Raw genomic sequence first — 22,517 nt, forward strand, 5'->3', positions numbered from 1 at the left:
TAATGCTAATGTTAAGCGTTTTGGCTCAGTAGTACATATGCTAGTTGTGTTAGCTGCTATGCTAATGGGCAGGAACAAACTTAATGGGAGAGGGAAAAAAGAAACCTTAAGTTTTCTAATATGAGCAAACCGCGTTGCATTGGTTTAATGCATAAATGTCAGAAAAGAGAGTCGGCCTTACAGTACCTGAAGTCACTTTTTCCTCTCCGTCTGGATGTAAAAACCTTTGTGTTAACTGTTTGTTGACACAACTTCATTGCATAATTACTATAATTTTAAATACGTTTGTGATTAAAAGAATGTTTAAACAGTGACAACACCGACATAACCATTTTCAAAATTATACCCGAAAAAAAGCTATTTCCCAACCTTTTGTTAAATTTGATATGCAAATTGGTCAACAAGAGGCAAAGATGAGGGGAATAAAAGGTATTTTGGGGGATGCTAAAGAGCTATTTGATATTTTAATTATAATTTAGGAATCACTTTTACACAAATGTCGTCTGGTTCTGGAATGACCCTTATCTTTCTTTGGCTTGCTATTTACAATATGTTCCATAACTATGATATCATGCACTATGAGATGACAGCTACAAAGTCTCACATAGGGAACAATTCAGGTTAATGTCTTTATTATTGCACTGGTTGAAATCATTGATGGCATGGATTCAGTTGCTCATCAATAACGGGTGGATGCATCATTTTAGCACATAACAGAAAAAAAAATCAACCAAGCACTTTAAAGTCAAAAATGAGAATTACTTGACTGACTCAATAATAACTGTATGTGTGAGTAAATAATACAAGTAGAGAGGATTTGAGTTCACGGCAGCCTAACCTCATTCTTGGTGTATATTAATGTCTATTCAGCCACGTTTTGATATTAGTGCACCTTCAAGTTTTAAAGTCACAGTTCCACTTGTAGGCATAAAATCATTCCAAAAAAATCATAGTGGCTGTGGGTGATTAGATAGTCGATGTAATAAACTGGAAGACATTAGCAAGTAATAAAATGTATGTTGACTTAATTCCTGTAAATATCTTTCTAGCTGTATATTTTTTTATGTGAGTAATAAAGACTTCCTCAAATTGCAAGACAGTACACTCACACTTCATTTGGTACATACCGGGTAACTTACCTGTTACTTTCAGTCAATCTGCTTTAGTTTTTTTATTTTTTTTTTGACATCTTATGTTTTTAAATGTCAGTCTTTGAGCACTCTTAAGGTTCAAAAATATTACTTCCTATGAGCTGCAGAATTTTAGTAAAAACTCAACAGGACAATGGTCACCTTAAAAAAAAAAAAAAAAAAAAAAAAAAAAAATTACATTATTATTTTTGGTATTCGGTTGCCAGCGGAACACCCTGACGCAATGGTAACAACGGAGCAGTCCACTATGTCAACAATGAACAATAAAGGAGTCAAACAATTTCTGGGTCAGATTTCACACTCTAAATAGAAACCCGGTGACTGCATCCACCCAACTTTCACTGTGTATTCCAATTTTCAGTCTCTTACCTTGAACATTTCTCTCCCCGTGGATCCATTTAACGCCCACTGTTTTGAACATTGAAGAAAAGACATAAATCCAAGTTTGTATGCAACGTTTTAATTCGAGAATATCTCCTGCTTTATCGTATCATTAAAACAGATGTAATTAAGAGCTTTAAATGATCCTATGTCATGCTACAAGTGGCATTGAACTTTTGTAGTGGTCGGAAACATTACATGTAGCTTCGAGGCTCTCAGAACATCGATGCAGAGCAGGCTTAAAACTTAGCTTCAACAATAAGAACATGGGCTTTTATGTGGGAAGCGGCTGTAGTCATCTCCTTGCACGCCGGGCAGGGCCTTTAAAGGGATCATCCTGGATTGAGGGAGAAATAAAAAACAGGGATAAACAACTGACCACGGGAAAATGAGAAAAGCAAAGGTTATTGACATGAGATGAAATGTATATACACAATAAAACGGAATGTTGCACTGCTTTACCTCATCACTGTCATCAAAACTCACTCCTTTGGACGTCTGGCTCTGAGAGCTCTCTCGCAAGAATGACGACGTTGACGCGGTCCTGAGGTGATTCAGAGGAGATACTGATTTTAACTAACTGTTTGAGATGTCAGGTTTGGAATAAGAGGCTGCGTTAGGGATTGGGCTACTTCGCAGTGAGAATTCAGGATTAATTTGGACAGACACAACACATTTTTAACACCCAAACAGACTTTTGTCGGAATATCGGAACCATTTTAAAGTAAAAGTAATTTTGTTCAAAAATATTAAAATATCGCATCCAATGTACAACCCTGCTTGATCAAAAGTGAACGGGTACATTGAGGTCTGCAGGATGGCAAAATTGACCTAAATCAACATGAGTTGGAATGAAGATATGCTCACACACTCCCTTCCAAAAGTATTGGAAAAGTGAGGCCAAATAAGTTCCGCTTCTATTTCCAAGTATTTACATCTGGACCTGATACACACAACAACCACTACATATTTGGGTGAGCAAAAGTATTGGAACGCGACCTGGTAGTCAGCCTGTCACCCGATGAGTTGTCTTCTGCACTTGAATGTGAAGACATTTAGCTCAGAGCATTTTTGTATGACATACGTTCTTTTCTGCCAGTATGAATGTTGCCCCTCTCGCCACCGTTTTTTGTCATTAATTTTCCCCTATTGTGAATTAGAACAATTCTTTGAACATGCGGCCCTAAAAAATGTCTTAGTCAAGAAAAACAAGCATACTTGGAGGAGGGCCGAGTTTTCGTTACAGGTGTGTCTTCGTCCGAGTCATCAATGGTTAGCTGAAGAAGTGAGAACGAGAGACCATTATTCAGAAGAATAGACACATGAAGCATGAATGTGGCGTGTCTGATTTACATCATCTTCTGCATAGGATGTGGGTAATGTGCTCCGAGAAGGTCTTTGGGACGGAGCTTGAAACGCTGAACAGTGAACCAGGTGGCGATCAAAATGGTGCACTTGGAGCATCCACACACACACAAACACTCGCACACATTGTTAACTTTGACACGCAACCTCACACACCTTGCATGATGCTTCTGCTCTGGCTTGTCATCTGGGATTTCTTGGAAGCTCCTCGTGTGGAGGATTTCGGCTCCGAGGCTCTAGCACCTGGATGGTAGAGGATTAAAATAACGATATAGAACAGATCATATGTACTCTCCTGTTGTTTTTTCTACTTTGGGACAAATCATTGGTATTCTGTATTATATATTGTATATAGAAAAATATACATTGTGTTCAAATAGACTCAAACAATCCAGCATTTTGAATATAGCACATCTTATTTTAAAAAGAGACACAAAAAGAATAAAGTCAGGGTAGAAGTTGAAGTCCATTTTCTTTTTGTATGTCAATAACGTTACTTTATCGATACCTCTCATTTTTACAACTTCACGTGAAAATAAGAAGAGCTGATATGCATGTATTATAGTGCCCCCTATTGGCTAGGAAGTGTATCTTCTTCTTCTCCTTTCGGCACGTCCCTATTCAGGGGTCGCCACAGCGAGTCAGTAATTTCCATCCGCCCCTGTAAACCGTCCTACCAACTCGCATGGTCGTCTTGGCAAAAGTTTTACGCCGGATGCCATTCCTGACGCAACCCTCCCCATTTCTCTGGGCTTGGGACCGGCACTGGGGAACAGTGCACCCCCAGGGGAGGGCACTGCCCCCCAGCGGCTGGGTTTGGCTAGGAAGTGTATCATTCTCTTCAAATCAAAACAATACAGTTTCCTAAATTCTTTGCCTGTTTATTTGATTTAAACTGTACAAGTACATCCATCCATTTTCAATAGCACTTGCCGTCAAACATGTTAATATGATTTCAATTTGAATTTGCAAATAGCAAACTGTGAATAAGTGGGATTTCAGTGCAGATGATTTATTTGCCACGTTGTTGTCATTGACAAACCCACAAACCTAAAATGAACCTTTGCATCAACAGCTGAGGACTCACCTCTGCCTCGCCCCCGCCCTCTGGTGCCTCGACCTCTTCCTCTGGCAGGTGGAGCGTCTTGGTCAGAATCCACGTCGCTCAGTGGGTCTGACATGTTGATGTCCAGTGAGGTCTCTCCGCGCTCCAAGCGGTGAGCCTTGGCTCTATTCATCGCCTAAAGGAGGACGGAGGAACGCAAATGAATGTAAACATCTTAAGTCCCGGTCATTCTCAGCTCACAAACCTCATCGATTTCATTTTCTTCCTCCATTGTGTTCTTTTTGGACTCTCTGATTCGCTTGATCTGAAACACACAATGACACACTTGTGAGCTTGCTCACTGCTGCTGACCATACTTTCCGTTCAAACGCTAACCGCAGACCTCGTCGTCGATCTCTTGCTCTGTGATTACACTCCGGCCCTGGAGGTGGCGCTGCGTCTTCTCGAGCTGGTAGGTGATCAGCTCCTCGATGGCGTCTTTCTCATCTTTGTCGACAAACTCCTGAAGGGCTTTGCCCATGCCGTGTTCTGTCAGGAGGGACAGCTGCACCTTCTGTGGGAACATTGAATACACAGTGTTAGGAAAGGAGATAATGCGTAGTGCGTGGGTGTGTGTTTATTGCACCTGCTCAGTTGCTTCAAAGTACTGCTTCACCAGGTCCTCTACTCTCAGCCCCTCGACTGCTGTCGTTTTTAGTACCCTGCTGTAGTCAACACTTAATTCATCTAAGATTAAAACACGGAAAAACAAGAGCATTCAGATATGCCATGTCGCAAGGTATGCCCCAATTTCTTTCTTTTTTTTTTTTTTTTTTGCACCCTCGTCTTGAGTCACCTGATTCTGAGCATCTGATGATACAGAGTCCCGAACGGCTAACTTGGCAATGCATCAAGGAGAAAAAAGGAGCGCATGCAAATTTTGTCCGTTTTTTTTTTCAGGTGGCATATTAAATGTATTGAATTAGTTGTTAAACGCAGCTCTATCCTTTCCGCCATGCAAAATGCTCAATTTGCACTCATTGCAAGGCTCTGTTGCACCGGCTCCGCTTTCGACATTAAAATATTTCTGTACTGCAGACAGTATCATGATACCTGATGCTAGCTATGTAGAAAAAATAAAAAACATTCTCCTCTGATTCTGATAAGCTAAAAATTAAGTCATTGGTCCCAATTTCCGATCACATTATTGTGGTCAGGACATCACTGAATGTCCCCAACTGAAGTGATTGAGAAAAGGATGTCCAACATGAGCAAGGGAATCCACAAGAGACCTCACTGAAAATTGTCAATCACCCTGAGCCTGTCAAAGTCAGTAATGTGCATAACAGAGTGCTGTCAAACGCTTTCTAGTTTTTAAAAAGTCCTAAATGCATACCAATATGTAACCCCTTTAATTGCCTTGGATAATTTTTTTTTTCAATAGTTGTTTGTCCATAGGCGTTTTTATTTTTTATTACAATCTTGACTATATATCTTACTTTAAATGCCACCCTCAACAATATTTGCAGGCATTGTTTGTTGTTTCTAAAGAAAATAATAGAAAACAGAGGTGGTTGGATGCATTGATCAATGGCTGACAATGAAAACACGATATCAAATTCAATACATGGGTAATGGCGGGCGCACAATATTCAGTCTCACCTTTGATTCGCTCCTTTTTCTCTCTACATCTGAGAAAGTGAATGAGGTCTTTTGGGTTCGCCACATGTTCCACGTATTTTTGACTGAAGCGGGAAGTGTTGAAGGTCTCAAATCCTCCCGTGTAGTCGACCTAAGGGGAAGGATCAAATGTGAACTCTGGCAGTAAACAGAGTGGATGATTTTGGGAGCGGCTCAAGCTAACCCTGAGGCGGATGAGCGGTTTCTCGGGAGTTAGCGGACATCCCAATCGCTCCCTCTCGGCTTGTTCTAGCATCTCATTGACCTGTCAAGCATCACGAGACACAGATGTGACAGAGGAGATGACTTTTAAGTGGTCATTGTGGATTACATGACTGCTTTCCGATATTAACTGAGCCAAGGCATACATTTATTTTTAATTACAAAAATCTCATGACACACCATGAAAAAAAAAAAATTGTGAATAAATAATTTTCGGAACAATTATGTGACATTGGATGATGTTGGCACACTAAGGGTTGGAAATCAGTGGGTTAGACGGCGAGTACCTTGGCGTGGCAAAGGTTCTCCACCTTCTTTATGACATTGGGCGTATCCACTGTGAACGCGTCCTGGTAGTCGGACAGCACCACGTCTTGGATAAAGAACTGACGTACGGTCTTTAGGGGGATCTTCTGCAGGTTCATTCTACGTCCTTTCACCCTCAGCAACCCGATGTGTCTACACGTGAAGAGTGCGATTTGGCTACTACGGCCTTCCAACACGGCCTTGACTAATTGCGTGTGTGTGTTTTGTTACTTCTTGGTCGCCTCTCCGGGAGACAGCGAGGTGGCTACGGAGCTGCCAGGCTGCGTTACGTAGAAAAGCTGCTGTTCATTTCTGCTCGGTGCTATCAAACATTCGTGCTCGTGACCCCACACCACCAAGTCAAGGAATTCATCCAGGAACTGCTCAGGAATGTAGTTTGTGGGGCCGTGCTTACTCCTGGACACAAAGTACACAATGCAGAGAGGATGATTCACTGTCGAAACTAAGGATGAAGAATGTCTCAAAGGAGATATTTTTACGATTGTCAATTCAACAATGAATATTGCTAATAATGGATGGCATCTGACAAATATTTTCTTAGCATGTATTTCATATTTTATCGTATATAAAGTTAGTATGAAACATTTCTACAGAGACAGTCTAAAAGTCACATTATTTAGAACGTCGCTCTTCCCCAAAATATGTCAAGGTAGCATATTGTCTGTGGCATTTTTAAGGAAAGTTAAGGAACATATACCGGTATAGTAATTAATTTGTGAAACCCCATTTTTAAGGATCTGAAGACACCCGGATTAAACGTTTAATCATGATGTACCGTACAGTATCAAAATATATAACGTACTGTTGTTTGCTTGCACAACAAAGTATATAATCTTCATTGCCTTTCTCGCTGATTGCCAGTGATAAAATCACGTTGTTCTTGTGCAGATTGAATAAATTAAGCAGTTCCACACCTGTTCTGGTGAATGGTAAACAGGTTAAACCACTCATCTTGGTCTTCTTTGGGGCGCAACATTGTCACGTGATTATTGACAAACATCCTGTAGAGACGCTCATCTGGGATGGAACCTACACGAACACAATACACACACGCGTTATCCCAACCCATCAAGACTTTAAAAATTGTCTGGAATGGCCCACATGCTCATACCGAGACCGTATAAAGCCAGCTTGCTGTTGCCTTTCTGCAAGAGGATGGGACTGATCTCAATCTTCTCCACCGACTGAGAGTGACCAAAGTGATTCACGAGACCAGAGGCGCTGAGGAGATCCAACGCGCACAACCCCTCAGCCTTCGAGAGAAAAACACCGCATTAGACCACACATACATGCTAATCTTTTGAGCACGGTGAGCCCAAGCATGTCTGCTGTAAAAATAATAATTTGGCATCAACGTGTAGCCGGGAAACTATGTTTCAGTGAAGGGAAGAGCTTCCTTCAGTCAAGTCACAGCTTTGTGTTATAGACAAAAGTGTTTTGTCGCTATCATAAGGGATTAGAAACTTTACCGGAGGGGACTCACCCCAGTCGGGTCGTCGTGGTTACCATGAATGCTAAACACGGGAATGGAAATGTTTAGATTTTCATCCTGATAATTGACCCAAGGGAACCTGAAGACACAGAGAGGAAAACATCACATGGTGTGCAGTGAACAGGATGCGGGCGGAAAAACGAAGATGGACTTACTGTGTAGTGTTGAAATTAACTGTCTGGTCACTGAGTATGTTGAAGTTTATGGGCGATTCGCCCATGCAGTATTTTCTCAGCATAGTAATACAGGTGTGGAGGCATCGGCGTGTCGGCTTGTTCTCATGAAACAGATCACCTCCCAGCAGGATGAAATCCACCTGTCAGTCAACAAGGATAAACAAGAGAGTCAAGCACATTCTGAGTGCAAGTTGCACCTAGCATGTGGTTAAGTCAGGCAGGTAAAAAGGTATTTGCGTCAGTGCGTCAGAGTATTTTCTGAGTACAAGGACAGTACACACGTAGCATATCATCACCGATAACAACACTAGCAGCAATGTCGGGGCTTTCGTCTTGACATGTTTTTAAAAATGTGATATATGATATCGATTCACTTTCAGAAAAATCTCTCGAATCATTTCAATGCTAAAAATCTCACCATAGTGATTTATTTGATTTTGTTTTATTTAGTCTTGGTTTGATCCATGAATTAATTCTCTCTATTTTCTATAAAAAAAAATTTTTTTAAAAACTACTTTGAAATTTTTGTTACATTGGAGGAGAAATAGTACCATAAACCTGAGTTAAAAGTTATAAGTGGAAACAATGTACAAAGTACAACCAAGATAATAACGAGTTAAATAAATACCTCTCGGACAATAACTCATAAATGAGTGATAGGGTAACCTGATTTGTCTTGGCACATTTCAGGATCTCTTCAAATGTGGTGTAGGAGTCACCTCCGCGGATGGCGTCTTTCTCCAGGTATCCGAGATGAATATCAGTAGCAATCAGGATCTTAAAGGTGTCATCATCATCCCTTGAAAGATGAACACAAGTTCAAGTCACAGCATAGCATATTAGCTGTATTTAACACGTTCCCTCGAGAGATTCAACACGACCCTATCAAAGGAACAGCACAATCTCAATCCATCATATTTCATTGCCATTTTTAAAGAAATAATACTTTTATCTGACTTACAAGGCATTGTCTGAAGACATGGCGATGACAAAATGAGCTATTCACACTGGACTGAAGACCTTGCTGCACAAAACACAATAAAATCAGAACGAATTGGCCATTAAATGGGAAAAATATATACATTTCAGATTTAGTACAAAAATATTCGCAGACCCTAAATTGGCTTGACCATCTACCTATCTTGTTACTGCTCAGTGCTCAAGGAAAGTCGTCGCTGGCTAGTAATAATAAAAAGTGTAACTAAGGAATGCCTTGACTTCGTAGAATGTTAGCAAAATCACGGTGCATGATTCTTAGCTTTGTATCGTTGATGTTCTAGCTTTCATTTTTAATACGATGACACTAGCCAAGCACGAATTTTGTGTTAAAATGTATTACTATTCTCAACTCTTAGTATTAAATTGTACGTTGTTCTATAAACATGCTTGATTAGCGTACATGTGATAAATATTCACAATGTTAGAAAATTCACTCACCAAACTATCAGCAAAACAGAACACGCCGTAAAACTCCCGGCAAGTCTTGCAAACCCTGTCTCTTCACGCTTTCATTCATGCTTCTGGGTATTGTAGTTTTATTTTTAAGTATTGTCAGTCTGAAATACAGAATATCCGTTGGCAGAAAAACTACACTTCCTGTAAACTTTAATTGTGTGTTTGATTATAGTTATAAGACATCCCGTTGAAACGATCATGGAAATGTGCCTGCAACTAAAATCCAGCACCGCATCTCACGGCTTACGCTAAGATATAAAACACATTTCCCTTTTGTGAACCACGGGACGGTACACTTGGCATTTTGTTTTCGTTCTAGACAAGATGAGATAGCATAGGGGAGCAGCTGATAGGGATTTTATTTTATATACCACCAATTGCCTTGTGACTTGTATTGCCTCTCGGAACGGGTGTACATCATGGAGAATGCGTCAAAAACATCTGCTGTTACTGTAGAATCCGCGCGACAGGTAGCTTGTCTCAATGTGGTCTATTCAACTCTGTTAAAATGACATAATCGTGCTCGTCGTTGATGTTTTTACAGCTCAGAATGCATAATGTAGGGATTTATCATATTTCCAACTTAATGTTGCAATGATTCGACTGTGACGAAGCAATGAGTTGTGTAACTTTAACTTTGATGTTGCTGTTAATTCCGATCCGACATTAACATGATTGCAGGAGTTGCATCCAGTTCCTGATAGAGCTGCAGGCGACTGCCAGTCATTGCCGTCCTATAAGGAATACCCTGCACCCCGGCCATGCAGCAACCCACAAAGTGCCCCCTACGCTCCCTATCGACCTCCATCTCCCAGCAAAGGCTATCCTGAGAACAGCAGTGCAGGTTGTCTGACATGTTCTGAGGGTATATCTGTATCAATACATTGGTGCGCTGGACTGTGTTTCAGAGCAAGCTCCATGGTTACTGCAACATGATGCCACAATGCTTACTTATGTTGGCCGCATTGACATCTGCTCTCACTCCTCGTCTCCCCTCCCCTGCCTCGGCGCAGCCATCCTGTCAGCGTTGAGACACCTCCAGGAGAAGATCAGGAGGTTGGAGCTGGCGAATAAAGGCGGCGAGCCCGGCGGCCGTACAGTCAGGAGAGATACGCCGCGTCCACACACCGCTAAGATGACCCAGAGGACCTCAACTAGCCAGACGGATGTGGGGAGAGTGACGGATAATCAATCCAACTGCAACCAAGGTGACAGCGATCAGGACACCGGAGGCACGTTATGGTGATATTGACCCAGGCTTCGTTCTATTGTTGTGCAGCGTTAGTCTCCCAACTTGCGGCTGCAGAGTCTCGCTGTCTGAACCTGGAGCGTCAGCTAGATCAGATGAGGAAGATGTTGCACAATGCTCAGGGAGAGAAGAAGAACCTCCTCAAGCAACAGGTTCGTAACAGTAATTCTGATTCTCAATATGGACCAAAAAGCGTACAGTGAACAGCGACCACATTGTAGTTCACCTTTTGCATAGTAGTTTACTCAAATTTATTACACAATATTTCGTGAAATTTTTTTCTTGCACTAGCCAAATACTACTGACTGTTGAAGTATCGAAAGGGTTGTAATTCCGTTAACGCCTATGCTAACTTCTCGTAGCCTCTCCATTGCTTTTGCATTATATGTTAGCATTAAGCTAGCGGAATTTTGTTGAAAATGATCATCTTATAAAATGAAAATAATCACGGAACGTGAAAATATCCAAGACTAATTGTTGAGTTCATTTACTTCCTAAATGTTATTGACTTTTGTGGTTTTGTGTTCAGGTGACCTTTGGGGCGTCGAGGTCCACGCATGGACAAGCCAATGCGGTGTCTGAGCGCATGCAACTGCAGAAAATGCTTCGACTGGAACAAGAATATCTCACGCTGACACGCACTCAGGCCCAAGCTGAGGTAGGCAGGAAAGAAAATATTTAAGAGCAAATACTGATCCTTGAAAAAAAAAATGATGTAAACATGTGTGTCTGTGTGTGTGTGTGTGTGTGTGTTATACATACATAGGAGTACTTTACTGTAGTTTGACGTGCTTGTCGCACCTCTTCATAATATGCTGCTAAACTGACAGCCATTAAAATAAAAATGACAATAAAGAGCTGGTCTAGTCTACGTTATACAACAACAACATATCTGTATAATAGCATATAAAAAATATGAATAATAAAGTGTTATTGGCACATTCTATCTAGAGAAATGATTCCAAAAGCACACTACCGTACAAGAATTATGATGTCGTTTCAGGTGAAAATTCACGAGCTGGAGCTGAAACTGCAGGAAGAGGAGCACCAGAGGAAGCTGGTGCAGGATAAAGCAAACCAGGTACCCCAGTGGGGGGATTTTCAAGGGGGCTTTTTAATATGAGCAGCAACATGCTCAACTGCAGAGGCTTTCATCATGCTCGTCATCCGCTCCTCAGCTGCAGTCGGGTTTGGAGATCAACAGGATCCTGCTGCAGTCGGCCTCGCCGCCACGATGGACCAGCACGGATCCTAAAGAGAGGAATGAAATTTTAAAGGTATGGTGTACGTAGGAATTTGGCCCGACTGATATGGATTTTTTATTATTTTTTTTTTATTTATGCCTAATTCCGATGTTTGGTACATAAAAATTCTGATAACCGACAAAAATGACAATAAAGAGCTGGTCTAGTCTACGTTATACAACAACAACATATCTGTATAATAGCATATAAAAAATATGAATAATAAAGTGTTATTGGCACATTCTATCTAGAGAAATGATTCCAAAAGCACACTACCGTACAAGGATTATGATGTCGTTTCAGGTGAAAATTCACGAGCTGGAGCTGAAACTGCAGGAAGAGGAGCACCAGAGGAAGCTGGTGCAGGATAAAGCAAACCAGGTACCGCCGGGGAAGGGGATTTTAAGAGGACTTTTTAACATGAGCAGCAACATGCTCAACTGCAGAGGCTTTCATCAAGCTCGTCATCCGCTCCTCAGCTGCAGTCTGGTTTGGAGATCAACAGGATCCTGTTGCAGTCGGCCTCGCCGCCGCGATGGACCAGCACGGACCCTCAAGAGAGGAATGAAATTTTAAAGGTATGGTGGACGTAGGAAGTTGGGCCCGACTGATATGGATTATTTATTTATTTTTTTATTTATGCCTAATTCCGATGTTTGGTACGATAACCGAGCGTTTCAAGAAATTATAATGAATACATTACCTCTTTTTTTGCGGGGGGGGGGGTCTCCTAACACTTGCAATAATAAAGATATGAGTTACAAGCACAAGATTTGACTGTCTTGCAATAATTTTTCCTGACGTATTTAATTTATGAGAGAAAAATCTGCAAAGGTTGGCCTTCTTGGGGGGAGGGTTGACGGTGCAGTGTTTGAATATTATCTTTTTATCTTATGTTTCAATGTGTAAAACTTTTTAACATGGCTGTTTTTGCAGATTTTATAAGAGAAAAAAAATATAAAGTAATGGTAAATAATCGCTCTGGTAATTAACGATTACTTGTTTTGTTGACTAATCATCATTGACGTTTTTTTTTTTTTTTTAAAGAATAAGTTCTCCCACTAGCTCGTCATCCGCTCCTCAGCTGCAGTCTGGTTTGGAGATCAACAGGATCCTGTTGCAGTCGGCCTCGCCGCCGCGATGGACCAGCACGGACCCTCAAGAGAGGAATGAAATTTTAAAGGTATGGTGGACGTAGGAAGTTGGGCCCGACTGATATGGATTATTTATTTATTTTTTTATTTATGCCTAATTCCGATGTTTGGTTATTTGACTGTCTTGCAATAATTTTTCCTTAAGTATTTAACTTCACGAGAGAAAAATCTGCAAAAGTTGGCCTTCTTGGGGGGAGGGTTGACGGGGGAGTGTTTGAATATTATCTTTTTATCTTGTGTTTCAATGTGTAAAACTTTTTAACATGGCTGATTTTTGCAGATTTTATCAGAGAAAACAAATACAAAGTAATGGCAAATAACGATTACTTGTTTTGTTGACGAACCATGATTGACATTTTTTTTTTTTTTTTTTTTAAAGAATAAGTTCTCCCACTGGGAACCTCACTACAGACTTAACCTCAGTGATGTACCTTTTGTGGCCGGAAAGGTAGCTACAAGCCCCAGTGAGTCCTTGTCCTGTCCACATCTAGTCCTCTTTTTAACACCGTCTTCAATCGTTGCAGTCCGTGGGCGGCAGCCACTCGGTCCGAGCCAACGTGCAGTCGGTTTTGTCCCTTCTGAAGCGCCACCAGCCTCAGCTGTGCAACAGCCGTGTCCTCGCCAGCGACAAAAATGCTGTCTGCCCGGGCGGGACAAACCGCCGCCATTCGGACGCTGCCTCCGGCTCCGCCTCTTCCACCAGTGGCGAGCTGGCGGAGCTTCTGCAGGCGCTGCAAGAGGAGCTCAGGGTGATGAGCTTGTGAGTACATTATTTATCAATTAAAAAGAAAAAGGAAAAAAAAAAACAACTAAACATATATTTTTAGCTAGTTGTCGTCCAAGTATGTTTTAAATGTACAAAATAAATATATCATAATACATCTGGGTGAGGAGCTTTATTTTGTGATCAAATTATCTGACTTACTCAACTCCCACCGTCCCGAAAAATGTATTTCTTAAATATGATAATAATACATTTCATTTGTAGAGCGCTTTTCAAAAGAACTGATCAATTTTGTTACGGCTAGTATGTGGTTTTATTTAATTACATTTTTGTTGATGCACCTTTGGTAACATATACATAAGGCAGTGGTGTACCTTTCTAAATCGTTTCCAATCAATATTGCCGATTGAATATGCGACTTAAAAAATAAAAAGATATTCTAGACTGTATAGTGGACATATAAGGTCGAAACACCCTTGATTAACTGCCGGGTTTTGGTTTGGAAAAAAAAAAAAAAAAACAACCAAACAAACAAAACTCGAGATGATATGGTTGCCCTCCAAAAATCTGACTTTTGAACACCTTCATTTTTCTGTTGTTTTGTTTCAGAGAGCAAGACCAACTGATGCGTGAGCTGGACCGCAGTGTTTCTCTGCAGGAAAGAAGGCAGCTGGAGCGCGAGCAAGAGACCTTGCTCCTCAAAATGGAACGCAAAGGAGAGCAGATTAGTAAACTCTACAAGCACAAAATTCAGGTGGACACACAAACACACACATATTAACATTCATGACCCCTGAGTACACATTGCCCTTTATTTAATGACATGAGTGCTTTTTTTTTTTCATTTCACATATACTGTTTATAGATGAAGAAATTAAAAAAAGAGGCGTGCCGGAAGAATCCACCCAGAGTGAGCGCAGTCAAACCAGGAGAGAAAAGCAAGCGCAATCTCGGGCTTCTCAAGGACATGAAAGCACTCCAGACGTCTTTAAGATAGATGGTTTGAAAAATACTTCATCTTAACCTGAGACCCCACCAGGAAGTACTCACATCCTGCCTGGACTCAAATACCTTTTTTAAAGTGCTTATTAACTACATTCTTTGTCACTTTGGCTCAGTGTTTGCTATCAGCAATGGACAGAAGATTTTAAAAAGTCTACACACCCCTGTTCAAATGCTCGTTGTGGAGACTTTTTTTCCATATCCGTTGGAGCGCTTACCTCAACTTGTATATCCTATAACCTGCACTTAAATACACAATGTCCAAAAACCTAAAACAAATGACGGTGCTTCAAAGTTTCTCATTGTAAAAGCATTCCTTGTGTTGCTCCATGATTTGTTTTTAACTTTTTTTTTTTGTTTTTTTAAATTAACTTAAATGATTTTAAATGAGTGTACTTAACTATGTGACGATGTGGTGGGGAGCTTGGTGGGTGTGGCCTCCTGAGGCCTGGACATGACTGGTTTGCTGGTGTAGATGTCGTCCACAGGTAGAAGGAATGTGACTGTTTTCACTTTGTCTCTGTGGGGGACAAAGAAGAGGACATCGGAGAAAGATCGGACAAGCAAATACTCAATCATTTTCACTTTTCGCTTGGACAATTGCACTGAATAAAGTACAATACTAGCCATCATGGATTCTTGATTGGATTTGTTCTGATTGCAATTTATTAAGGGTGTAATTTCACTTTCAGCCATTAGATGGTGGCACACACTATTTATTTTTTATACTGTGTACATTTGAAAGGAGTGAAAAGTTTCAAGCACATGGTGCATATTAATTAGGTACATGACAACAAAATTAAAATCTTTTTTTTTTCCAGCGAGACCAAAGTTACTAAAAAGAGCTGGAATCAAGGAACAAAATTGTGTTTAAACTTTGCCAGTAGGCCTATGTTAAGAATTAAGGAAGTTGTGAGGTTTCAAAAAGCAGGCAAAAAGGTCGTCTTGTTTCTTATTCAAAACAGTGATCAGTTTTTAAGAAAAAGAATGAAGCTGATCTCTTGAGACCTCACTGTTTCCATAAGTGTGGACCAAATTATAAAGATGATACACCACATGAACGTGCTCGATTTCACGAGCCATTCCTAATTATAGTTAATTAGTGACATTAATTAAATGTTTATTAATTAGACGCAATTAAGTTAACACACACACACACACACACACACACACACACACACCGTCCACTGCTGGTTTATCCCGGTGGACGGCTCTCCTGCGTTTGCCCCCATTCAGGGTGAGGCGACACAAATTTTTCGGCACTGTATAATGTTCTTCCACATTGTACAAATTTGATCAAACTTCATCTGCATGTCCCAAAATATGTCAAAATGATGTGCCAGCTAGCTTTCAACACTTTTTCTGTGGTCAAAGATGAGTTATCTAACCGTGCGTGCGATAAACATCAGAATAATGCAGGATAATTCCACTGTACTATATATCTAAAAATAGACGTGGAGAACACATTTTTAACAAGCCGGGCTTAATTTTTCTGAGGGGTGCAAAAACAACGGACCTATGCTCCTTAGGTCACTTTATGGCGCAGGAGTACCTAATGAAGTGTCCATTGAGTGTAAAAAAACAACACACAATGCTTGCTTACCTGGTCTTGTGCACATATTCCTGAAGGGACGTCCTGTCGCTTGCTGAGGCCACGTCACTGGTGACAGAGCGATCATGGTTGCCATTCCCTCCCAGGATCTCCTCCTGTACACGCGCCCATCCAAAGTGGCTCATCCAAGGGTCCACTACACGCTCATTCCGTGTCACCCCAGGTGCACTGGAGTTCGTGGAGTACCTTCGCACTGTCATGTCAACCTTGTCTGGGGAATAAGAACATGACACGCCAGAGTAACAGTGAGAGAAAGTAGATGGATGGATAGAAGTGGATACAGTAGATGGATGGGTAGTTGCACCTTAAAAAACAGTTGGGTCAAAAATAAACCCATTTGAAACTGAAATTGATTTTGAAATGGACCAACTATAATTGTAGTTTCAAAGCAATAACCCATTTCAACCTGGCCAATTTGAATAACATCTTCTGAATAAATCCCAATATTTTCTGAAGGTCCTACTTTTATATAGATATTGCGAGAAAACTACTTTATCGGGTTATTTTTAAATAACCCAATTGCTTGGGTCAAAAACTTGACATAACTTTTTGGGTTTTTCATATTGCCCAAAAAAGTTCGGTCAAATAAATAACCCATTTTTAGGGGTCAAATTGAGCTACAGTAAGTGGCGGCCGGTCCCTTTTTGACCCACTAATTGCGTTAAAATTTGCCCAACTTTTTGGGCACATTCACACAATCCACAAAACAATAAAATCTTCCAAATTTTGGGGCGGCAGGGGTGGGGTGAAAGGGGTGGTTGAAGAACCCAACCTAGAAATTGGGTTGTTTTGTGGGTTATAAAATTAACCAAACCCACATTTTTGAGGGATGTTGATTTGTGGGTTATTCATTTAACCCACTTATAGTAGCTGTTTTAAATGTGTATCCCTAAAAGTAGGGTCAGTCCATTTTTTGACCCATATTGGGTTATTTTTAACCGAACTGCTTTTAGAGTGATAGATGGTTGACAGACAAAAGATTGATAGATGGATGGATGAGTGGGAGGCCGGCTTACCTTTATATTCCTTAAATTGTCCTTTTAGAATGGGAGCGGATACGTTTCTCCTGAGATATGGGTTTTCCTGCTCTTCATCTAAAAACATAGCCCGTGTCTGCTCGTCCTCTTGGTCCACTTCCCGGTCCCTGTCCTTCGGCAGCACTCGCTTCTGGTCTTCCAGTTTCCTGATTTCTTCCCGCATCTCCATGATGACCCGGGCCAGGCTGCGGGTTCCTTCCATGGTGCTGCTGCTGCGCTGCCAGAACCAGGGCTTCCCAAAGAGCGCGGGAGATTGTTGATGTGAGTCATGCAGCTCACGGTGCTGCCTGGTGTTTAACATGCTGCCCGTCCCTGGCTTGCATGCGTACCATCTCAGTGCGGATCTTGACTGTGACTGCATGGTGTCACCGCCTATACAGCTGATCTGTCTGCAAGGAAGAGGTCTGCCAGTCGCCCTTGGGGGGGATGTTTTATTCATTAGCACCCAGGTCCAATTTCTGGAAAACTATGCAGGGGTTCTTTCCTGTCACGTGGAGACCTGAAACGTTGTGGTTCTGAACACAACACGGGGAGCAATTGCTATCTTTTTAAGTACAGTGCTGTGAAACAGTATTTGCCCCCCAGCCCCCGTCCTGATTTATTTTTATTATTTATCACAAAGAAAGGTTTCAGTTCATCAAACCAATTTTAATATCACACAAGAGACTACCCAAGGAAATACAAAATGCAATTCCTAAATACCGTATTTTTCGCACTAAAAGGCGCACCTAAAAGCCTTCCATTTTCTTAAAAGCTCACAGCGCGCCTTAAAATCCGATGCGCCTTGTGTATGGTCATTACGGTAATATGTCAACCCCAAAATGGCTCCTTGCTCGAGACATGCTGACAACGCAGAGTTCAAACTTAAGGCGATCAGGTTTCACAGTTGAACACGGAAATAGAGCAGTGTGTGTGTGTGTGTGTGTGTGTGAATCAATGTTATAACTTGCAGTTGTACATTTCTAGTGGATGATTTGCCACCACTGGCATATAATCCCGATGACGATGTACCTGTATATGATCCACTATGCGACACAGTATCAAGCACTGTTTCGGTGGATGGGGATCACTCCCGTAAAGCAATTACCTGCGTTGAATGCTGCTGACTCAAGGCAACCTGAGCCACCCGCCGTCCGAGCACACAGAAGTCGGTATGGAAAGGACTGGGAGACAATCAAATCGCTCGATAGTGGTGATGGAGGACGGTGTTGAAGGACTACAAGTGACGCAGTTCAATGCGCAAAAAAACAGGCCAAGTGAAGAGATGGAAAATGGGTCTGAAAAGTAGGATTGTAGTTAACACATTCACATTAAATATTAAGAAGACACTCTGCCCTGCGACTATGACCTGCAAACAATTGACACCTGATCACTTGAATGCAGCACACGACTTCACTCTATTCACAGCAATCTACTGCATGTCACTTCCCTTTCCGTGAAAGTTTCATGTGCGGTCATCATCTCATCATTTGCATCTCATCAATAAGAAATCCATTTTCAATGGCAGTTGTCCTCATTCACACAGGGAGGCCGGAGCTGGAATCGAACTCGGTCCCGCTGCACTGTGAGGTCGACGCGCTAGCAACTGAACCACCGGGCCGCCAGTTGGTATTTAACACAAACAAATATATATAGTACTGTTTATACGGTATAAATACAGGCCAATTACATAATAAATAAATTGGCCTGTAAATCCGAGGTAATTAAATGATGTCAAGTTTGATTCATACAACTTAGCCATGTATTCTAGCTAAGGGCTTTTAGGTGTGACAAATAGATACCACAAAATTACAATAGCAGTAGTAGTAGTAGTAGTAGTAGTAGTACAGTATGTTTTCATATGTATTGTACCGGTTAAATTGTATGCTCCGCACTCAATGCTGTGTCCTCTCAACAGCATGCAACAATTTGTACAAATTGAAGGCTAAATTATCCCATAAGTGTGAATTTGAGTGTCGATGGTCCGTTTGTCTCTATGTGTAATTGACTGGCGACCAGGTTGGCTACAGAAAACGTAAGTTAGTATGAGCCCACTGCAAAACCAATCCAACGCAGTAATCAGCCATTGATGAATTTTCAACATTAACAAAATTTTATTTAAACGTTATACATAAAACTTTTTTTTTTGTGAAGTCAGCTAAACAAATATTTATATGTATATTTTATTAAAAAAAGGGAACATTTCAAATGTTTTAAATATTAATATTTCTTATATACAATTCAAAACAGGAAATAATAACAGTCACAACGCATTTAAAAATGTTACAAAACATAACTCTTTGTTTTCTTCTTTTTTTTTTAAGTGGTTCCGCTTGAAAATGGGCACGCTGATATTTGGGGAAATGTTAGCAAGGATAGAAATTAGCACTGTGGAGCTGCTCTACATTCATAAACCGAGCGGACGTGCATTCAGCTCTTTGCACGCTTAAAAAAATTAACACATTTGGTTTCTTCGCATTAGCTTATTGTTTTTTGGGGGGCTCAAATTTCATAAAAAATAGAACGCAAGGAGAAGCTGAACGCACCTCGAGCTCGGTAAGGTCACTGAAACTAAAGGGCAAGGCTGTGAAGAGAAGGCGTGCGTGTGTGTGTGTGTGTGTGTGTGTGTGTGTGTGTGTGTGTGTGTGTGTGTGTGTGTGTGTGTGTGTGTGTGTGTGTGTGTGTGTGTGTGTGTGTGTGTGTGTGTGTGTGTGTGTGTGTGTGTGTGTGTGTGTTTAAGTCATATTTTTTTGTTTGGGCCGCCTCTCGAGAACCAAAAATAAGCAGAACCTACCGTTGCATCAGCTAATTCGACGTTCAACAACGTGACAACAGACTAGCACGAGCACAGTCTACACACTTCGTCTTCCCTTGTCTTCTTTTTCTTCTTCTACTACCACTTGCTGCACTTACAAACAGGCAAAAGATTCCTCCCGGGAGCGTCAACTTCCAGTCAGCTGTTCAAAAGCCGCTGTGGCGCTCCATTCCTGGCTGCCTTGAGTGAGGAATCTGGACATAAAAAATAACAAGGAAGAATTGGAAAACTGGATTGACTTGTGTATTGCCGCCTAAAATTCCAGCAACTTTTATTTACAATGTAATGCCTGGAACTTCCTGGATCTCATGTTGGTGAATTTCAACCGCAGGAATGTTACACAGGAACATTTGAAGCACCATTGTGTTTGAACTAGGACTCAAAGGGTTTGAAATTACACTTCTAAACTAATTATTATTACTATTTTTTGCCTCAATATTGTGATTGTGATTTATTCATTCATTCGTTCTCCAATCCGCTTATCCTCACAAGGGTCGCGGTGAGTGCTGGAGCCTATCCCAGCTGTCTTCGGGCAGTAGGCGGGGGACACCCTGAACCGGTTGCCAGCCAAATCGCAGGGCACACAAAGACGAACAACCATCCGTGCTCACACTCACACCTAGGGACAATTTAGAGTGTTCAATCAGCCTGCCATGCATGTTTTTGGAATGTGGGAGGAAACCGGAGTACCCGGAGAAAACCCACGCAGGCCCGGGGAGAACATGCAAACTCCACACAGGGAGGCCGGAGCTGGAATTGAACCCGGTACTGCAGCACTGTGAGGTCGACGCGCTAACCACTGGATCACCGGGCCGCCGATTGTGATTTAATACGTGACTTTTAATTATTTTTTTCATTGAGATGCCAAGGTGGTAAGTGAGTGAAAATGAAAAGTGATGACATACCAGTCTTAGACAGAGTGGAAAGAGAACTGTTAGAGAGAGAGGTGGCGCTGGAGGCAAGAACACGTTTTTGCAACTGCAAGTAGGAAAAAAAAATAAGTACAAGGACAGCACTAGTAACAATAATGTCAGATGACATGAGAGATGAGACTAACGGATGCTGTGTCGGAAATAGCCGCAAAGCACGTGACAATCACCTGCTCGTTCATGATGGCACACAGTTCGCTCAGCATGTCCCTGTAGTGAGCTCTCATCTCCTCCTGGTACTCCAACTGGTCTTCCTTGATCAGACGCTCATTCACATCCAAAGCCTGCCCGCATGCTTCAGCAAACTGTCTGCATGCAGGAAAAAAAAAAAAACATCCGGGTCAATATTACCTCTTTCAGAGCCGATGTCAAGTGCCATCAACTATTTTTGTTTTATTTGGAATGGGCTGAGACAAAAAAAAAAAAGTCTTGGCAAACACTGGTTTGATCATTAAACTGGGAAAGTAAGAAATGAAAAAAATGAATACGGCCAGCGGCATTGGGTCTCTCTTGGATGAGCCACAAATCAAAACAATTCTTGACGCTTGTGAACATGGCAGACCTCGGGATATGCAACCATTACAAGCGGCTCGTGATTGATCAAAGTGTTTGTCATTTTGAATCGACAACAAAGGTCACAAAAGGAAGTAAAGATGATGCAGATAATTGACATTTCAAAGTAGTAGCGAAGACAATGTAAATGTCCTGTAAAAAGCTTTGTTACAGCTGCAGATGTTGTGATAGCATGATATCAATAAAGATGTGTTGTATTGGATTGCATTGTATTGTATTGTATTTTGGGGGGTGTCAGTTGCATTTTCACGCAAATCACTGATGGTGTCAAACCTACCTGAAGATCTCCTTCAGTAGTTTAACCTGGTTGTCTGGATACTTTTTGGCATTCTTCTCTTCTAAAAAGGCCCTGGCATACGCCATCGGGCCTGCATTGACCTGGATAAAAAATAAAATAAAATAAAAAAAACACCACGTGAGGCCAGAGACCAAACAGCAACTCCTGCTAATGTGTGTGCTTTTGAACAGGAGAGGAAGACGCACTTTGGCACTGACGCTCCCTTGCAATTTGAGCTGCAGTCGAATCATGTCCACCTCCTCCATGTTGCACAGCTGGTTGAGCTCAGACACTTTACGGGACATCTCGTCAATGGCCACTTCGATGGGGTTCATCTCCGTACTCTGCTGCTCCACAACCTGGATGCGCTTTTTGAGGTACGGGAAGCTGGAACTCGCTGAGGATAGGTAGAGTAAGCGATTTCAAGCAATGCTTCAGCAAGTGATGTAGCCTCACAAAAGCTAATTCAACTGAAGAACTGTTTCGTTGACAGACTCATACGCAATATGAAGTCGTATGGTCCCTAATGTCTGAAGGAGGCACTAACCAGTGAAAATTTAAAAACCGTGACATTGATTGTCACATTCAATTCGGTATGACTCATTTTCAAACTTTGCATTATGACCGC

The 22,517-nt window shown here is 41.4% G+C and overlaps 5 protein-coding genes across 12 annotated transcripts in view; 2 read left to right on the forward strand and 3 right to left on the reverse strand.

Moving 5' to 3' along the window:
* Nucleotides 1-1,531: 1,531 nt before the first annotated feature.
* mre11a (MRE11 homolog A, double strand break repair nuclease) lies at nucleotides 1,532-9,369 on the reverse strand. Of its 2 annotated transcripts, XM_019887620.1 has the most exons (20): nucleotides 9,277-9,369; nucleotides 8,801-8,863; nucleotides 8,506-8,638; nucleotides 7,819-7,979; nucleotides 7,655-7,742; nucleotides 7,283-7,424; nucleotides 7,086-7,200; nucleotides 6,382-6,567; nucleotides 6,132-6,303; nucleotides 5,807-5,887; nucleotides 5,605-5,734; nucleotides 4,589-4,689; nucleotides 4,346-4,516; nucleotides 4,208-4,267; nucleotides 3,985-4,138; nucleotides 3,054-3,140; nucleotides 2,886-2,950; nucleotides 2,751-2,809; nucleotides 1,995-2,076; nucleotides 1,532-1,869 (listed from the first exon to the last, which is right to left on the reverse strand). In XM_019887620.1, the coding sequence occupies exons 2-20, from the start codon at nucleotides 8,818-8,820 to the stop codon at nucleotides 1,828-1,830; spliced, it is 2,049 nt and encodes a 682-aa protein (XP_019743179.1). In that variant the 5' UTR covers nucleotides 8,821-8,863; nucleotides 9,277-9,369; the 3' UTR covers nucleotides 1,532-1,827. The 2 variants fall into 2 exon arrangements, with proteins under 2 accessions (XP_019743179.1, XP_019743180.1); XM_019887621.1 differs by lacking the exons at nucleotides 8,801-8,863; nucleotides 9,277-9,369 and having other exon boundaries at nucleotides 8,559-8,638.
* A 135-nt stretch (nucleotides 9,370-9,504) lies between these two features.
* LOC109526365 (centrosomal protein of 57 kDa-like) lies at nucleotides 9,505-15,018 on the forward strand. Its single transcript, XM_019887629.1, has 11 exons — nucleotides 9,505-9,764; nucleotides 9,976-10,138; nucleotides 10,308-10,502; nucleotides 10,574-10,695; nucleotides 11,073-11,201; nucleotides 11,547-11,624; nucleotides 11,722-11,820; nucleotides 13,321-13,389; nucleotides 13,466-13,701; nucleotides 14,275-14,419; nucleotides 14,531-15,018. The coding sequence occupies exons 1-11, from the start codon at nucleotides 9,714-9,716 to the stop codon at nucleotides 14,660-14,662; spliced, it is 1,419 nt and encodes a 472-aa protein (XP_019743188.1). The 5' UTR covers nucleotides 9,505-9,713; the 3' UTR covers nucleotides 14,663-15,018.
* LOC109526368 (centrosomal protein CEP57L1-like) lies at nucleotides 11,942-12,400 on the forward strand. The gene is made up of 2 exons (XM_019887633.1): nucleotides 11,942-12,168; nucleotides 12,267-12,400. Exons 1-2 carry the CDS (start codon nucleotides 12,043-12,045, stop codon nucleotides 12,378-12,380), a joined length of 240 nt encoding a protein of 79 aa, XP_019743192.1. The 5' UTR covers nucleotides 11,942-12,042; the 3' UTR covers nucleotides 12,381-12,400.
* Nucleotides 15,019-15,032: 14 nt separating the features above from the next.
* On the reverse strand, nucleotides 15,033-17,899 carry LOC109526366 (uncharacterized). Its single transcript, XM_019887630.1, has 3 exons — nucleotides 17,296-17,899; nucleotides 16,271-16,490; nucleotides 15,033-15,187 (listed from the first exon to the last, which is right to left on the reverse strand). Exons 1-3 carry the CDS (start codon nucleotides 17,753-17,755, stop codon nucleotides 15,064-15,066), a joined length of 804 nt encoding a protein of 267 aa, XP_019743189.1. The 5' UTR covers nucleotides 17,756-17,899; the 3' UTR covers nucleotides 15,033-15,063.
* Nucleotides 17,900-20,029: 2,130 nt separating this feature from the next.
* The window catches only part of dock10 (dedicator of cytokinesis 10), a 63,363-nt gene continuing 60,875 nt past the window's right edge, over nucleotides 20,030-22,517 (reverse strand). For 5 of the 7 annotated variants that reach the window (XM_019887615.1, XM_019887613.1, XM_019887614.1 and 2 more), the window contains 5 exons: nucleotides 22,096-22,286; nucleotides 21,890-21,990; nucleotides 21,210-21,348; nucleotides 21,016-21,088; nucleotides 20,030-20,304 (listed from right to left, as the gene is read on the reverse strand). In XM_019887615.1, coding sequence (XP_019743174.1) covers nucleotides 20,249-20,304; nucleotides 21,016-21,088; nucleotides 21,210-21,348; nucleotides 21,890-21,990; nucleotides 22,096-22,286 — 560 coding nt within the window. In that variant the 3' untranslated portion in view covers nucleotides 20,030-20,248. The remainder of the gene's footprint in view (nucleotides 20,305-21,015; nucleotides 21,089-21,209; nucleotides 21,349-21,889; nucleotides 21,991-22,095; nucleotides 22,287-22,517) is intronic. The other 2 variants (XM_019887617.1, XM_019887619.1) reach the window with 1 other exon arrangement.

The sequence above is a fragment of the Hippocampus comes genome, unplaced genomic scaffold (genome assembly GCF_001891065.2).
Source record: "Hippocampus comes isolate QL1 unplaced genomic scaffold, H_comes_QL1_v1.1 scaffold6, whole genome shotgun sequence".
Taxonomy (NCBI): domain Eukaryota; kingdom Metazoa; phylum Chordata; class Actinopteri; order Syngnathiformes; family Syngnathidae; genus Hippocampus; species Hippocampus comes.